We start from the raw sequence: 19169 nt of genomic DNA, 5'->3' as shown, positions 1-19169 counted from the left end.
ATTCTAATTATCTCATTTTCTGGCAACAGTTGCCCTCTATCTCGCTGGCAATGCTCAAACTGGCCTATGGCACCTCTCTTCGTGAAGTTGTCCAGTCTAAGTGTTCAAAAACCTTATTCTAACATTTAATAAGAGAATTTTTATGACAATATCTTAGCCACTCAAACTGGGTATAAACATGTCCCATGGTTTTAAATTTTATTTTATTTTATTTTATCCTACTGATATGACTGAGCCAGTGGGGAGGAAAAATATGGTGGCAAAGCCTTAACCACTTTGATTCTCAACAACACAACACTGTAAGCCTTGGAGTTACTAGAAGCTACAGACAAGTTTACTCAATATTCCAGCTTGTCATGATGAAACGTTGAAACAGCAGTCTGATCCCGCTGCTCCCAGGCAAATGAGGGAACGATACACAGAAAACAGAGTATTCAGGCAGAGAATCCATTGTGGAAAGTCTTTTGACCTAGCGAATCGAAACATGACATTTGAACCACCACCTAGGGAGGCGACTGTGTGGTCATCATCAGTCAGGCAAGAAATGTAGTCTATAGCTCTTCAAATAAAATGAATCACAAAGGGAACCTGCTTGGTGGTAATGACTAGTCCTTATGCAATTTGCATATCAACACCCGGCTAGGCAGACATATTAGAGCCTTCTGCAGCTACTGAACTAACTATGGGTCTTGTACAACACGTTTTGCTCATGCAGCCACCTCTCTAGGTCATGGTCAAAATTTCTGGTTTCTACTCTCTGGCTCAGAATGGCTCTTTCATAAATGAACACATATTTTTTATTTTGTCACTGGAAGTAGAAAATGTTACATGCCACTGTTTGTGTATTAATTCCCCTCCACTAGGTGGAATCATATCTTTTTCTAGATAAATAATAGCAGCTTAATTAACAAAAGTAGCTATTATCACTACCATGTTTTCTTTGTGGTGGTTCATTTTATCTTACGAGCCACAGTCTTACCTAACTAAAGAAGTGCTGTTAGATCAGCCGCCTTCTTGACATAAAAGAAGAAATGTGAAACACCTCATGATGTGAAGAGTGTACTGGAAGGCTGCAGTAATATTGCTGTTACAACACTACTGTATTTTTCTATTTGTAGGGGCCTTGTATCTCAGCATACCCTTTAATGATGATGAATTTTCAAGGCAGAAGATAGAGAAATGGAAACAGAAAACTATAATTTTAATAAATCAGTAAAATAAATATCATACACCACTTGGACAATTATAAAAAGAGACAGTTAGTGAATTTCATTAACATTCTTGAAAAGAGCATATAATATCTTGCATATCTATGAATTAGTCTCTAAGGTGCCACAAGTACTCCTTTTCTTTTTATCCTGAAGTATCACAAACTGCCTTACAGAAACTGAAATATGCACAACATAAAAGGACTATTTCACCTACCATTGGTGGAGTGAAATGTGGCAACTGTTTAACAGTGAACAGCAACACTACACTACATTTTAGGGCAGAAAGTGAAGGAAAACATTGTGTTGAAATTGTTGTGGAAACATTGATATCCTAGCCAATTCATCTAATGGTGTTAACACCCCCCTACTGGTGTGAAAAGTACAATGTAATTTTATGTCTAGAGGCAGTGAGCACCTTGGTTTTAAATCTTTTCTGAAAGACAGCACTTCCAGAAGCATACTGTTCTGTGGCATTAGTTTCGTAATGTCTCCAGAGGGGAAGGTTCATCAACCCAGTCAGCACTGCCATTTCACTGTTTCTTGGTCTTCCATCTACATACTAACCAAGCCACGCCTTAATTAGCTTATGAACTCTGACAGTATCAGATCACAAGGCAGTAAAGCCAGCAGACCTTTTGTCTTCATGAGCTACCATTCTCAACTTCTTTGTCCTATGTATATAAATCCAACAGAAGATGGAGTTTGATGAGGATTAGATCTGTTGCAGGTAGGGGAAGGGAAGCGAGTTTTGTATTTAGCAGAATGTTTGTTTGTGTCAGGTAGAAGGTGTAAATGGCTCTTTAATTTTTGTTTTTGTACTGTGTGTCAGCAGTACCTAGAGCTTTTGGTAAGTGCCCCTTTTTATATTTGTAGGAATCTATAAATAAATAAATATCAATTTCTTTCAGTCAACATAAGTGAGTGTGTGTACCTGTGCACCCACACTCACATGAGTACAAGTTATAGAGAAAACATGCAGCAGACGTTCACTCAGACTCACACAAACTCTTGTCAGTCTATCTCATTTTCTTTAATCTGGCTTTTTGTTTAACTGTGAGTGTTCTCAAGCAACTATTATATTTTTGCATCTGACATAGGATCAGAGTCTTCTGAATCATATTTATTTCTTTAACTGTATTTGTTCGTGTGGTATTTGGTATGTTTACCTATAAAACAACGCAGTTTTAACCATAAAATAAGGGACCATAAAATAAGGGACCAGAACCTAGGGCAGCACTGGGTTTTAATTTTTGCAGATTTTTGAAGGTCACTTTGTGACCCTGGTGATTCACTTCAATCTCACAGTCAAATATCACTGTAAAACCAAACTGGAGCAAAAACAAGACCCTTCCTCCCACGTATCCATGATGCCCAGGAACTGAGCTCCTGGCTAAGAGATTGGAATTCAGCAACTAAAACCCATTTTAAGATTAAAAGCATGAGGAGGCATGTATCCTTCTCTGTGGAAGATAATTTGTTGTGTCGTGCTTACTATGAAATAAAGAAGCAAATGAAAATCTCTCATTTAGTACTGTATATATCTGCATATAGTATGTGTACATATACCCAAATAAGTGTAGTACAAAAGAGAGGTTTTGTAGGTACCAAAATGAATTACCACTTCTTTATTAAGACTCATAATTAAAACAAAAAACAAACAAACAATCTCCTCACCACTTTATTAGCTCAAAAAAGGGAATACTTTCCCCTAGAAACATATCTGGTAAAATGCTCACCCTTTCCTGCCTCTCCCCCCACCAAAAAAAAACCCCAACACCACCAGTGAGGTGCTTTCCATGTTCTTAAAACTCACTTGATTAGCAGCACTACAGAAGCAAACATTTTTCTATATAAGCACTCGAGCATAATTTAATCATTTTATTTAAGCATGGAAAAAGTTGCACTGAAAGCCCCATTAACTAAAACATCCTTGATTAGCTTAAACTTAGATTTGCAGGTATAAGAAGAGTGAAATAAGCCAAAGAATGCTCTCTGGTCTCTGGAATATCTTAACTTTACATAAGGCATCTTGACAATAAGTAAAAGCTATATTTTTGGAACGGACAAACAATTAATAATTATGTCTTATAAGGTATTTTTTGTTTGTTTGTTTTTAATAAAATTTATTCCCCAAATTAAATCTTTTTAACACTGTACTGCTATTTGGCTACCAATACCATTTTTATAGTCCAACAAGATAAAGTCCTAATTGCATAATACCACTTTATCTGCACATGGTAAAATTTCCAATAAACAAAAATGCACATTAGGCAGGAGAATAGATTTTTTTTTTAAATAACCCACTTGCATTAACAAAAGACTGCAATGGCTTCCAAATTATAGGGTGTTATTTTTAGTGAAAGTAGTTCAATATTCATATTGGAGCAGATGTAGCAGTTTAACAAAACAGCTCTTCAAATCCAGCACAAATTGAAAACAGGAAAACTGATTGCATTTTCTCTTATCACTTTCCTTTTCTGAATTGACACTTTTGGCCTTCTAAAAATTTACACATGGCTTTCATCTCAACAGCACCTGCTGATCAATCAGAAACCTAACATTTTCATGAAAATGGTATAAAGGACTAGTTTTTTTCCTTACCATCTTTAAGGGCATCTGCAGGCCACTCAATAACAACAATTGTTGTGTTGATGGCACACTCAGAATACATTTTATATTTTCATTAAATTTACTTTTTAAAATGAGTTAAATCACTAGTGGCTCTTTCATATTAGCTCTCTGTTGGCTTTAAATTAATTTCTGTCTCAATGTCTCCCTGACACTGATAGATTTCATTCTTCAGGCAGATTTGGCAGAATATCTAAAAGATTTTGAAACAATAAGGAATAGCATATATTTTGTGGTCATTACAAATACTTAGACAGCTCTATATACATGTACTGATGTATGCATACATATAAATATGCACATACAATATTATTTATAATGGGTGAAAAAGAAGAAATACATAATACCATAATAGTCTTTCTATATATAACCCCCTCTGCTTTACCCTAAGGCAATAATGGGGAGGGGGAGAGAGACACAAACTGAACTCATTTTAAAGTTGTCTTTTGTTTTCTTACACAATCTACATATCAGGTGTAGGTCTGGCAGGTGCTTTGGAGCTACCAAGGCTGTGGTAAACAGATGTCATCATAGACAAATATGGTAAATTACCCAATCAGCCATTCAGTTCAAATATACTTGTGTGCTTGATGCAAAAGTTTGAAATATCTGGACTTGCATATAAAATATGAAACATAAAATATGTTGTTATCCTTTCTGCTTCTGATCTGGTAAACTCTGAAGTGTAGCAGCGGGTAGCAAGGACCTTCTTCCCTTTTGCATAATTCTTCGTGTAATTAAAGATCCTTCTTAGACCTGCTATGTGTCAGTTTTTTAACTGATAGAGCCCTAACCCTTCTGAAGTACTCTGCTACCATCCATTACCATTCTGCTTCAGTGATAAGGTAACCTGACGGCAGAGATGACATACAGTAATATATGTGCCACTCTAGCCGGTTGGTTTGTGAATTTCAGTGTTTCATCATGCTCACTGAGGCAATTGCAAACCTGAAATGTCAATACGTTCAGTCAATGGAAGTAAAATAATGGGACGCTATTGTCTTACCCTATCGATCTGCTGCTGTCAACAAGGATACATGCTCCCCTGGCTTTAAACAAATTTTAATTAGGCTTTTAGTTACTGGATCATATCTACCTATCTATGCAAACATTTCACAATGTGATGCAGCAACAGAAAGATTTTAAACTTTTATATACATTTTCAATGACCAATTGTTGATTTTTGTTTCAAAAATAACTCCTTCTAAGGAGATTTTAAAAAGACCACACAGAGAGAAAGAGAAAGTTGCATTCATGCCTACATCAGGTAATTTTAAACTGATGGAGAATTCTCTTAAGTAAACCAAAACTATCAAACTTCTAAATATATGAAATTTCTCTAAGAGGAATGGCATTCATATTTAGCACGCTCCAAGTTGAGAAGTCTCCAATAAAACAATTTGGACGGTTGAAAAAATATTACAAAATTAGTGTTTCCTATTAAAAATGCAGATGGTAACAATTATCTATCCCTCTTCCTCCCAAGAAAGCCACACTTGAAGTACAAACAAAAATCTCATATGTCTGATTTAACACCCCCAACCCCCCTCCTTGGGATGTTATTTGTTGTTTTGGTGGAGTGGACGCGTCCCCCCCCCCCAAAAAAAAATCACTGTGCACTTAGCTCACGAAAGCTTATGCTCAAATAAATTGGTTAGTCTCTAAGGTGCCACAAGTACTCCTTTTCTTTTTGTGAATACAGACTAACAGGGCTGCTACTCTGAAACCTGTGCACTTACAGAAACTCTGCTCTCCTTTCCAGCCTACCAAGGGCGCGAGGGGGGTGAGTAAGTGGGAGATAAAACACGGCAGCAGTCCCACAAAATCAATCAAAAGCCCCAGCAGCTCTCTCCCTAAAGAGAGCCTATTTTAATGTCTACCCATTCTCACCTAATAAAATAGCTAATCAAGTCGTTGTGCTGCTTATTTGCCGCCCCCATCGAATGGTTTTAAAGTCTAGGCGAGACACGGTCTATTGTCCACCCGCAGCCCGGCCAGCCGGGGCCAAAGGCAACCCGCACGGAGAGAGACGGGGGCTCATCTCACCTTCGCGAGTCCGGGCCGAACAGCGGAGGTGCTGGGCGAGAGCGCCCGGGCCAGGACCGCCGCCTCCTGACCCCGCACAACAAAAGGCAGATCCCTTCCCTCGCCGGGCAAATTCTCCGCCAGCTACGAGGAGAAGATAAGAGGTTACATCTTCACTTCGCCGGGCTCCTATCGACTTCGGCATCGTTTAGAGAGATGGGGGGGCTGCCCCCCCCCCGCGCCTGGAGATTACCTTCTGGCGGGGGAGGGCACCGGCCAGGGCTTTGTATCCACTAAACACACATCGCCGCTTATCGGAGGTAAAAGGCTTGTTGGGGGGGGGGGGGGGGGACACGCTTGTGTGTGCGAGCGAGAGCCAGGCAGCGTGCGGCCGGGTGATTACGGTATCAGCGCGGCCCAGCTGGGGGCAGGGAAAGCCGCCGCCGCCGCCACTGGGGGGGGGGAGCGACACCCACAGGGGAGCGGCTCCTCCTGGGGGGCCCCCACGCCCAGCGCCCCGCACAGGAGCGACTCCGCCACCCCAGCCAGCATCAGAGTGGCAGCTGCCTGGGCCACAGGCCTCCTGGCTGACAATGCGAGAGCCCTCCCCTGAAGGCCCAGCCCAGAGAGGTCAGGCCTCACTTTTCTTTTGGGCGGGGGTAGATTCCCCCCTCTCCCAAGTTGCTTTCACCCTCATTTGGAGAGGGAAGGCGGGTAGCCCTCGGAGAAGGGGCTCCCTCATTTTGAAAGCGGGGGCAGGTTCAAAGTCTCTCCCTCCCTCTGACAGCCCTACTTCAGCCTGGCCTGAGGATCTCCTGCCTGGGCTGCTGAACCCCAGCCAGAGGCAGCCCAGAACCTGCCCAGCAGACCAAAGTGCTTTCCCTACACAGGTCTATATAGAGCGCGCTCATCTAACTAACCCAAAATGGGAGCTCTCCACCAAAGAAAGCAGCTTGCCCTGTGATTTCTGAGAGTTCATTTGTAACTGCTGGAAGTTCTCTTTCTCTCTGGTCCTACCATGCAAGTACGAGAAAAGCTACGGCACCTGTGTGGCCCTTGAATGCTTTTATTTATTTGTTTTTAGGGTTCCCAGTTTGGGGAGTACCTAATAGTGCAGAGAGTGCCCACACCAGACATAGTAGCTATGCACTGTTATGTGGCTACAACTCAGCACAGGAAAATGGTGAACTAGACCACGTCCTATAGCAAACAGGTTGGTTTCTTTAAAGATATACATCCACTGTTCATTTTAATTTTTAAAAAGCTGATTGGATGAATCCAACAGGCTATGGTTAGGTATTGGAAGGGAAGACGGTAGGAGCTACAAATGGAAGGGGCCAGCAGAATCAGTGTACCAAGAGCAGGTTGTTGGGCTACTCTTCTCACTGAAATCTAAAAGTAAAACAGTTCTCTCTCTGGTAACATTAATTTATTTTTAAGGAAGTTTGCTTCTCTTGAATGTCTGTGGAGCAGCAAAGTGAAGGTTGAGATCAGGACAATGGCAGCACACAGTGGAGAGAGGCAGGCATTGGTTTGTGACGCACCCCTTCCAAAATCACCAGGCCAAAATAGAGTTTTTCCACAAGATAAATAAATAAATAAATAAATAAATAAAGGGAATTTGACAGGTAATACAAAGTGAAAGCAGACCTTAGATGGTGGGGAAGGATGTGTGTGTGAAAATTGTGTCATTGCAATGAATGTCAGATAAAAAGGGGTCTGTCACAAATCCTCCACTAATCCAATAATGTGAAAACCTCTTGGTATCACTGAGACATAGCACAAGGTAAATTTTTTTTTATTCTTCATAAACCGCTGTAACTATATAGTTAGTCCTAGAAAGACAGTGATTTGGCAAATTTTCCTAATATAAAGGGCATTTGACTCTTAAGATAATCTGTGAATTTTACATATCTAATTTAACACCTGATTCTTTAGACAGTTTGTTTTCTAGTCTCAAAAAGAACCACCTTTCTGCATCTTCTATAGTTGTCAGCTATGTGTTAGAAGTAATCAAACAAGTCCTATTAAAAGAAAAGTTAGTCAATACATTTGAAGCATGGCTTTTTTGCAGTTAATGATATATTCTGTGCAATTTAAGTGGAAGTTAATTTAATTAACTCAACACGGAAGGTATCACTGCACTTTCTTCCCACTGATGTTCTCCCAAAATATTATCTAAAAACAGGGGATGCTCTGTTTATTCTAGAAATTTTAGGGGGGGAGGTTCCCTGCAATACTATGCTATGAACTAAATTAAGATCTGTCAAACCCGTATTTTCCAGAGTTACTATATATGCTTCAGATATACACTGACATTTCTGGCAAAGTGTTTTACTATAAGAGAGGCACAATACTCTAGTGATAAAAATCCAGGATCCTTTCTAAAGCAAATAATTTGCTGTGAAAACACTCTCAGTTAAAAATAAAAAAAATTATGGAAATATGATCAGAATACAAATGTATAACAGAAGCAGCGTTCCATAATCACAGCTGTCTCAAAGTCCAAGCTGGAGGCTAAAAATCTTAATTTCAACTGACTGTTTCTTAATAATGGGTTACCTTCCCATAAAGCATAAAGTCCATCTGCCCCCAGCAGATAAGTTTTGAAGCATTAAAATAGATAAAAATCTAACATTTTCTTTTTTGCATTGAATATGTGAATTCTAGCATGCTATAATGTGAGAATTCCAACATATGACCATTATGGCATAATATCTCATTGCTCAGCTTGTCATTACTTCACTTGTAATTCTTATGTTAATTATGTTCATAATTACTATAAACAGATGTGGTAGAAATTCATGTGACCTTTTACTGCAGAATGCATTTCTCACTCCTTTCACTTTATTTTAGCACATATATGAAACCAAATTAAAGAAAAAGCAATTTTGATATGCTGTGTATGTACCTATTTAAAATTAAACATGAATTTTTCTCATATTGTTCAGTCAGAGGATCTTCTCTATGCCAATGCAATGAAATGAGAATTAAATGTAAAGTCTGTCCTAATATATATATGCTCAAACCCTGTGATTAAAATGAATATTTCTACTAAATTGAGCTAAACCCGTAACTGAAGCCTAGAATATAAATGGAGTGTTGCATCTTTATTCAGTACCTTTGTTAATGCAGCAGTATTCTGCTTCACAACTACAAGTACATTACAGACATATAGCAATTTATTTTACTCACAACCCAACCATCACCCTCTGTACATAAACCACATTTACAATAAAATCACTATGGATTTCATTAGCAGAAAGCCTACTCGAATTTCATTTCTTTGCCCCTAATCTATAATTAGTGTGGATAGACAGGTGCAAACCCTTCTCTTATACAGATGGCTACTGGAAATGGTGCAAAGTAGCTCCTTCTGTTTAAACAACACACAGATAACCTGCTCTGCTCTTATCACTTACAATTACCTCCATTATACTGAACTAATGTTTACTTTAATAACATGTCCACTGTTCTCTAAACACTATTTGGAAACTTTTATATCAATGGTAGAAAAAAATGAAGATGTAAGTCAATGTCTTTTAGATTAATCATTTTGTTTTGAAATCAAGTTCCTCTCTTTAAGGATAACTCTTATTTAATTTTTCATTTGGTTTTACACCTGCTGGTCATTTTGTTTAACATGCAAAATCATGAGAGCTTTTTTTCTGAGGGCTTTATGCTTCCATATATTAAGCTAGACTAAGCCAGTATCAAGTAAACAAGAGCGGAATAGTTATAGTTTTAAAACATGTCTTTAAACTGTAACATTTAATGTAAACAGTGCAAGAAGGATTATGTTAAAGTTTAGTTTTGAAATTTATATAGTGTTGGTTGAACATTTAATCTCCCTAAACCATTCATTTTATCAGATTTGTGCATATAAAAGAAGATTAAGAAATTTCAAAGGCTGTTCTTTTAAAAATTAGTTTACACTTTTTAATACTGATACTGTTTTCAGTGCTAGTGCTTGTTTAAACTCTTACAAATATCTTTAGCTAGTTACTAATTAAAGGCTATGGGAAACATATAGGACATTGCTAACTATACATCTACAAGTTTTTGAATGAGCCAGATTTAAAAGGAATTCCCTCTACATGCCTTTAACCAAACCATGAGAATAATCTTTACACAACAGCAAGTACATGTGTTATTTCAGTTGATAAACTGTATGCAGAGATCAAGAAGCCTTAAGTTCCTACAAAACAAAGAAAAAGCTTTTAAAAAATAAAATAAAATTGTGACGCCCCCCCAATCCCCCAAAGCAACCTACTAATATCTTTTTTAAGTTAGCTAAAGATTTAACAGTAATGGACTGTAGCCAGTGGATTTGAAAGGTGAAAATGACAATTGTAACTGCCTCCCCCCTCATCCCCACTACAGATACTGCAGATGCCTGTTTTTCCAAAGTGCTTGGCTATGAGGAGCTGTGCAATCTGCATAGAACCTCAGCGAAGCAGGCTTTGCATTCAGTGCCTGTCAGCTGAAGTTCAGTTCAGAGAAGTGAGAAACAGGATTTGACAGGGAAGAATGTGTGGAGCTGACTAGCCATTGACTGACCAGCACTCCAGGTGGAGCTTCCCCCCCATAAACAATACTTTTAGCATCAAACTCCATGTACGCACAGGCATACACAGAGCTAAGTATATACAGATGAGACACAGTGCGATGACTTTGGCAAAAATTTGAGTCAACATTAAAGTGGTCAAAAATGGCAGAAACCAATGTTTTGCTTTAAAAAGATTCTGGAAAGAATTTAAAAGCTTGAAGCCTTTGAAGAAAAACAACTTGTGTAGCAGTTGCCAGCATACAGTGACCTAACATTGCTGTCTGCATTCCATTACAAACAGAATGTTTCTTGTCTATTAGACCATTCTAATAGTTTAGAAACAAAGTAGTGTTAGGTATTATTGCAAGCATTAAAGCTAAGCTCCATAAGGAGCACTGCTGTTTTAAATACTCCTTGTCTGGTTTCAGCTTGCCAGATATTGACTTTTTTTTTTTACTTGTCCATTGTATAATTGAACTTTATATTGTGATGAGGAAAAAAACCTGATGCATGAACCAGAGTAACAATGATTACATTACAGGCTCAAACCTGATAAGCTGATCAGAAAAGTTCTCAATAATCAAATAAGATAGCTGCCTAATTAAAAGGCTTAATAGTGAGACTGCAAGATAGGTCATATAAATAATGTAGCTTATTATACAATAGGATGTTTATACTGTAAGCCATTTTCAGATAATTTTTCATAGTATTTTTTAAGTGGGAACCCCAGAAATACCTGGTGCTAAAAACAGAACATATAAACAAGGCAGCTGAACTTTAATAGTCACTCAAGCTCAAGGAAATTCCCCGATCATATTGGATTTCCTAAGGAAATCAGCCCGGAACAGACTGAATGAGTTTTCAGACTTCCACTGAAAAGGTCAAGCATCAGCTTTAACAACCATTAGAAACCAGTTTCAACATTACTCTGTTATCCAGATTCACTAAAACTGTTAATGCCAAGCCAGGTCAGAAGATCGGGATAATAGAATTAAAAGCTACAAAAGTCTAAAAATGTCTCTCAGCTAGGTTAGGATAAACTTCTTGTCTCAAACTGTTTTTATTAATCATAACAAAACCACTTATTTAAACTTTCCACTGCATTCTGTCAGGATGTGGACCTGGAGGAGAAGCGGATTATTCCTGCATACAGAAGTATTCAGAAAACGACATTAACCTCAAACTCTAACATTTTTTTTACAAATACAATAATAATGTTTCTAGCTATATATGAAAAGAAAAGATTTTTTTAAAATTCCTTCAAAATTTGTGCAGGTGTTAAAATAAGTTTGAAAAAAGTCAAAACAGATTGAAGTTAGTCCAAAAATGGAAAAAAATATATCCTACTTTGGCCAGCAGCTCAGACCACCATCAGTGGATAAATCAATTTGCAGCAGCTGTGGACAGCCATTTAAGTCTGGGGCCTGAACAGATTAATTAGGGGAAGGGATGTTAAAAGTTAAAGGGGTCAGAGTTACATTAAGTACATGAATTTTTGCTGGAGCAAACCCCTTGTACTACATTCCAAGACTCAGAAAACATCCTCTTGGTTAGTCAAGGGTACGCCTGTAGCCTAATATTTCATAAGCCATCTTCATTTTAAATATTTTTGCAGAAGATACAGTTTTTTCAGGTAGATTACTTTTAGGAGTATATACCTAGCTTCACCCAAATATGTAGATCATGCCAAACTAGTAGTGATGTTTTGCATCACATTGTGTCTTTACTCTTAAGATATTAATAGGAGATTGAGTAATATGCAGAGGTATACCACTGTGTATTATGTACACATACTATTAAATATGTGCCATAACTTTAAAGTCCGTATACAACCAGAACAAATACAGTGTTTTCAATTTTGTTATTTTTACAATAGGAAACTTGGCTAGTTTTTTATGGAAGATTTGTTACTTTGTACTGTTTTACCAGAACCCCACACTTAAATGACTTATGTACACAATCTGCATCTTTAGCCCTACATGAGAAGGATGAACTGGATAGAATAATAGGTCTTTTCCATATCTACATTTTATGATTCTATACAATTCAGACAGCAGATGTAAATGGACAATCTCTGGGATTTTAGCATACCCTTCATCAGCCAAGAAGATGGTATGATGCTGATCCTTGACAGGGTTGCTCAACACTAGTAATAACCCTTCGTGTTCTTCATATGATTCTAAAGCACTGAATGTTGATACTTCTTCGCCATTTAATCTGGCGATGTTCACCGCTGCCGCAAATCGATTCATCCAGCGATAATGACTGGGACTCCGGACTAAAAATAGCTAGGGAGGAACTTTTTGGTGGGGGCGTATGAAGATGTTTTAATCTCTTTATCTTCTCCCTCCCCTTGTTGAAACTTCCAAGTTTAGAAGTAACGTAATCCTCTTTTTTGATGGAAAACATTTCAGTATGTATCACTGTATCCCCCTTTGTTTCTTTATAAAATTCGGAATGACAGGAAGGTACAGTTTGTATGCATACATTTCACTGTCAATTACCGTATAATAATAGAGTCGCCTCATCGGGGATGCCACCGTTAAGGTTGCAAGGCCCTTTCCAGACTAAACCATGTTTTGGACCCCTTAAAACTTTGTCATTAGCGAAGGGACTCGAACGCACCAAAAGTCAAAGGCTCATCTAACAGATTCGGATCTGAGTTCTGCATTCTTTGATCTCCCCGCTTGAAAGCTAAATAATGAATTACTGGAATCAAACCTTTTGAATCAGATTCAAGATTATCAGAGTAAAACTGTGTTTCAACTTTAGAAATGCAACACAGAATGCTGCCGCATCGTTTTAGGAAGCGGATATATTTTCAAGCTTGCAAGGCAGTTCAGTGTGCGCTGCCTGAAATATTTCTTACAAAACAGCCAGTAGTGATATTGCCAACACTACATAATCCTACTATTGTAGCGGGGGGGGGGGGGGGAGAAATGACCCGAAATATTTCAGGCATTCCAGATCACACTGGCTAGCGCTGTGATCTTGCAAGAAAAAAGCAGATTCTAAAAAGAGACAAACACTACGGCACGGAAAGGGACAATGAAACTTGCTTGAAATGATAATTTCCCTGCAAAACTGGGTGTTTTTTGCCTGCACTCTGAAGAGTTATTAGTACAGAATTGTGCGCGGGGCTGTTGGTTTGTATGTGCGTGCAATTCTAACCCTGCAGCGTCGCTCCGAGTGGATTAGTTACAGCCGAGAGCCCCTTAGTTAGACCGATCCTAAAACGAGTCCTACATGGGAGAGGAAAAGAACGGGGAGTCCCACTGCCTACCCCCACCCCGTGATCCGGGCCCGGGGCTGCACGCCCCTTCTCGGTACTTACACTGAAAAGGACCGGAGAGTCCCACCATTCGCCACAGGCTGTGAGCTGAAAATAAAAGTTCCCGTCCTCCTTGGGGGAGAGCCGCCAGCCCAGGCTGCTGGAGGGCAGAGGGGGTGGGAGCGGGGAATGCAGTGCAGTGCAATGCAGCTTCCCTTCCAGTCCAGCTGATCCACGTCCACAAAAAGTCAAAACGAGCCGAAAGGGAACTCCAGCCGCTTTTCAAAGGGGGAGCAGTGCGAGAGAGACGACTGGGTCCAGGGGAAAGGAGCAAGAACCACAAATAAAACAAAGTAGATAATGAACGCCCAGGTCCCCTTCTGTTGCTGCTGCAGACAAATGTGATCTGGAGTATAGGGAACTGCTACTGTCAGTGGTGGTGTCTCTGTCTGTCTCTCTCTAAGAAGGCGATGCATAGATTTGCAGGACTGCCTTGTGTCTGCCTTGAAAGAGAAGCTCCATGCAACGTCTGTGCAGATCCGAACGCAGAAAGACTCCGCTGTGTCTGTGTCTCTCCCTCTGCTAACAGCCACCTCTAAAGTCAAGCAGCATACTGCAAGCAGCCGGCCTGGCTCTGCTACCCAGGTGCAGGGGGGGAGGGCTTAAAGCAGTGGGAGGTGATAGAGGTAGGAGACATCTGTGTCGTGAGGAGGTTAGTGAGGGTCAAGTATATGTTAACAATAGGCAAGCACAGTCCCTCTTGGGCAGTCTGCCTACTCTTTCTTTCTTTCTCTCTCTTTTACTGGGTGGACATGTAACTTGCTCCCTAATGATGCCTTCCCAAGGCTGCCTGCTTTAAGAGTCCAGACTGCCCTGCAGTAACCCAAGACAAACACTTTCCCTAGCCATCTGGAGAGCTCCTGGCTTCTCTGCCTGTATCTCATCACTGTCTGAAGAGACAGCACTGCCAGAAATCAAGCCACTCTCAGATCTACTCTCTAATCCCCTTCTGTTAGCTGATTTTCAGTCAGACTATTTGCTTTCACATTAGTTAATAGCCTTAGAGAAAACAATTATCATTTTCTTTTTCCCTTTGTTTTTCACTCCAGAAAGAGTACAGTATTGAGGAAGGCCTCTTTCTCTTTTTAAGAAATATATGGTCTTTCATGTCTTGCAAAACCTATGTGCAATTTCAAACAGGGATTCTAGATTCTTCCAAGGGTTAAACCATAATCATAACCAACTCAGCAGTGAAAATGAATTACAATATTCTACAATTAAGCAATACTAGAATATTAAAAAAAACATGAAGGTCAAATGTTGGATAAACATTTAAAAGAGCATGTATGAATTTGATGATGAATAAAATACTCTTTTTTAATTTTCTGGGAAACAATATTACAATATGACTCAAACTACAAAATACTCATTTTTTATATCAATTTGACATTATTTGATGTACAGTATTATTCCTACTGCATCTGCACCTGTGGCCTGAATCAATACAACAAAGACATGTCCATGAAAAACACATCTTCTTAAGTAAAAAAATCCATGCAATTACTAGATAGGCTGATTTCAGGTTTCAGAGTAGCAGCCGTGTTAGTCTGTATTTGCAAAAAGAAAAGCAGTAGTTGTGGCACCTTAGAGACTAACAAATTTATTTGAGCATAAGCTTTCATGAGCTACAGCTCACTTCATCTGATGCATTCAGTGGAAAATACAGTGGGGAGATTTATATACATAGAGAACATGAAACAATGGGTGTTACCATACACACTGTAAAGAGAGTGATCACTTAAGGTGAGCTATTACCAGCAGGAGAGTGGGGGGTGGGACCTTTTGTAGTGATAATCAAGGTAGGCCATTTCCAGCAGTTGACAAGAACATGTGAGGAACAGTGGGGGGTTGAATAAACATGGGGAAATAGTTTTACTTTGTGTAATGACCCATCCACTCCCAGTCTCTATTCAAGCCTAAGTTAATTGTATCCAGTTTGCAAATTAATTCCAATTCAGCAGTCTCTGGTTGGAGTCTGTTTTTGAAGTTTTTTTGTTGAAGAATTGCAACTTTTAGGTCTGTAATCCAGTGACCAAAGAGATTGAAGTGTTCTCCAACTGGTTTTTGAATGTTATAATTCTTGACGTCTGATTTGTGTCCATTTATTCTTTTACGTAGAGACTGTCCAGTTTGACCAATGTACATGGCAGAGGGGCATTGCTGGCACATGATGGCATATACCACATTGGTAGATGTGCAGGTGAACCAGCCTCTGATAGTGTGGCTGAGACTGTTTTGCAATGTGTTTAAATTAGAATTGTTAAATTAAATTAGACTATTTGGAAGTTTTATTTAACATCTCCAAAATCTCTAATGTTAAGAAAATGTGTTATAACACCTGACAGAACACTTTGCCAATATACAATATTTATTCCCGTGTGCAGGGAATACTTACACACATGCTTAACTTTAAGCATATAATTAGACCCATTGAAGTAAATTGAACTGTTCACATGCTTAAAATTAAGCATGTGCATGTCTCCAGGATTGAAGACTATGATTATTATTAGTTTGCTTCTGTGATTAGCTTTTAACATTCCATAGGTTTATAAAATATGTTTATGTTTATAGTCTAGAGAAATCTGCCCTCTCCACTGATATAAAGAGGCCATGGAACTTAATGGGCAGCTTGGTATTTGCTAAAATGGGTTCAAATTCTACCTTGTTTACACCCTGTTGTAGTCAGTTGAGTTTCATGGAGCATAAATCAGGGTAGATCTTTCTCATTGTGATTTCAATTTACAAAAAAACTGAATTGTAAAAATCTAGCATTGTTTTCTAAGTTAAAATGATAATTTATTACAAACATTCCCTTCAAGTCAAAGATATTTGTAGACTTTCCCAGCAATAGTCTTTACATTTTAAATACAATCTAAAAGTAGAAAAATATTACACAGTGTATATTAACATTATCTGGCGAAAACAATACTTTTTCTCCTATCTCTACCAGCGACACAGTTAGCAATCTTGGTGCAAATGACTTAACATTTCCAGACCTCGTGTTCCCATTTGTAAACAGTGGAGAATATTTACACATATTACCACCATTTAAAAAGTCAAAACTAAAGAGTATTGAATATTAGGGAGACAAGGTGATGAGGTAATATCTTTTATTGGACCAACTTCTGTTGGTGAAAGAGACAAGCTTTTGAACTTACACAGACCTGAAGAAGACAAGCTCCATGTAAGCTCAAAAGCTTGTCTCTTTCACCAACAGCAGGTGGTCCAATAAAAGATATTACCTTACCCACCTTGACTGACACAGCTACAACAACACAGCAAACAAGTTATTGCATAGTATTTCTCAGTAGTTAGATGGGGGAAAGCCTGCTCACATACCAGAGTGTGAGAAATGGTAACTTCTTAACAATGACCTCTGTGCTTTCCTCAGAGTTGTGTTGTGAGAGTTAATCAATGTGCTTCTGAGATAAGAGTCTGCAAGTGTAAAGTATTATTATAATACTACAAAGCTAATGAGTGAAGTATGGTCTCTTCCCTACTATTATTGTCAAAACTTTTTCTTTTTATGCACACTGCAGAAAGAAGGTACATTTTGTGACACTGGAAGGATAAACATTTTATTTGAAAATTATTTAAGATTTCAAAAATATTGGATCTTTTTTCATAGTAAGCCCTGACTCTGCAAACACTTAAACAGGTGAATAACTTTACACACAGGAGATTTTTGCTACATGTTACGGTGCAAATGGCATGATTCAGCTATGTGTATTACCATGTGATATTACATGAGAGAAAAGTATAGTTGCACATGGAAATCAAACTGTGAAATATCTCACTAGGCCTTAGGAGTATGACCAATTTTTGGTCATACATAAAATGATCATATGCTTACAGCTGAAATATGGTGTACTTTTTTAAAGAAGTGTAGTTATCTTGCATGCGGTGTACAGCAGCACTGAAATGCTCAGTGTCAATGATATGTCAATGCACATTTCATCTGTCTATGCAGCTATCTATTGCTATCTAAAAATATAGATAGATATTTTCCTTCTCACAATTGTCACCTCCCTTCAAATCTATTTAATATTAGTTAACTTCTGTTTACTATCCAAGTATTTAACAATTATTTTAGCCAAATACAGTTAATTTAAAAACCAAAATGTTAAGACAGTTGTGTGCTGTAACATGTATTTTCTACCATACATAAATTAAGTTTATAATAGGCATACATTTTTGGTGAATTTGTTTCTTCATTGCAGTACACTCTACTTCAAAAGGGGCTCAGTTTAGCTGCCACTTAAGTGCACTGGAATTTTGACATTCATTTCAATGTGAGTAGAATTGGGCCCAGAGTGTATGTATCATGGGTTACTCGAGTTGGTATGACAAGTACTCATTTTGATTGAGTATCATAGTAAATGTTCTAGTCAGAACATTAAGCTAGACTTGATAGCTTTAACTTATGAACCTTTCCCTTCATCACATTTTTCAAATTTTCCTCTAATTTACAAGTGTATTTTATATGTTAGGGTAGGCCACACTTCATTTTCATTTCATTCAGTTCTAGCACCTTTTGTAGATCAGATATTATAGAGAAAGGGAGATGGCTATATTATTTTCAATAACATTTATATATACTTTCTTTGGAAAATCCTATACAATCTCTCTAGAATATGAACCAAGTCCTGCCCTAGCTACTGCATGGAAATGAGACAGACATTGTCTGGTACATCCTGTGCTACACAGATCTTGCCAGCTAGGCCAGGATTCCACCAAGAGAGCTGAGGCAAAGAAATGCACCAACTGGCTAAGAGGCAGTTCTGCAGAAGAGGACCTGGGGATTACAGTGGACAAGAAACTGGATATGAGTCCTATTGGCCTGCATTAGTAGGAGCATTGCCAGCAGATTGAGGGAAGTGAATATTTCCCTCTATTCAGCACTGGTGAGGCCACATCTGGAGTATTGTGTCGAGTTTTGGGCCCCCCACTACAGAAAAGATGTGGACAAATTGGAGACAGTCCAGCGGAGGGTAACGAAAATGATTAGGGGGCTAAGGCACATGATTTATGAGGAGAGGCTGAGGGAACTGGGCTTATTTAGTCTGCAGAAGAGAAGAATGAGGGGGGATTTGATAGCAGCCTTCAATTATCTGAAGTGGGGTTCCAAAGAGGATGGAGCTTGGCTGTTCTCAGTGGTGGCAGATGACAGAACAAGGCGCAATGGTGTCAAGTTGCAGTGGGAGAGGTCTAGGTTGGATATTAGGAAAAACTATTTCACTAGGAGGGTGGTGAAACACTGGAATGGGTTCCGTAGGGAGGTGGTGGAATTTCCATCCTTAGAGGTTTTTAAGGTCAGGCTTGACAAAGCCCTGGCCGGGATGATTTAGTTGGGGTTGGTCCTGCTTTGAGCAGGGGGTTGGACTAGGTGACTTCCTGAGGTCTCTTCCAACCATAATCTTCTATG

At 38.8% G+C, this 19169-nt stretch overlaps 2 protein-coding genes across 10 annotated transcripts in view; one reads left to right on the top strand and one right to left on the bottom strand.

Annotated features, from left to right (window-relative positions):
* The window catches only part of RUNX1T1 (RUNX1 partner transcriptional co-repressor 1), a 148079-nt gene extending 133754 nt beyond the window's left edge, over positions 1 to 14325 (bottom strand). For 7 of the 9 annotated variants that reach the window (XR_012157132.1, XM_073330589.1, XM_073330593.1 and 4 more), the window contains exon 1: positions 5730 to 5879. Coding sequence is in view for 1 of the 9 variants with exons in the window: in XM_073330592.1 (XP_073186693.1) it covers positions 13748 to 13775 (28 nt within the window). In the remaining 8 variants the exon portion in view is untranslated. Of the gene's footprint in view, positions 1 to 5729; positions 5880 to 13747 lie in introns of those variants that run through there. The other 2 variants (XM_073330591.1, XM_073330592.1) reach the window with 1 other exon arrangement.
* SLC26A7 (solute carrier family 26 member 7) overlaps positions 1 to 19169 on the top strand; it is a 795003-nt gene that overhangs the window by 500381 nt on the left and 275453 nt on the right. The gene's annotated exons all lie outside the window — the stretch shown is intronic.

Source organism: Lepidochelys kempii, chromosome 2 (genome assembly GCF_965140265.1).
Source record: "Lepidochelys kempii isolate rLepKem1 chromosome 2, rLepKem1.hap2, whole genome shotgun sequence".
NCBI classification, from domain to species: domain Eukaryota; kingdom Metazoa; phylum Chordata; order Testudines; family Cheloniidae; genus Lepidochelys; species Lepidochelys kempii.
This window is presented reverse-complemented; position numbering and strand designations above follow the sequence as displayed.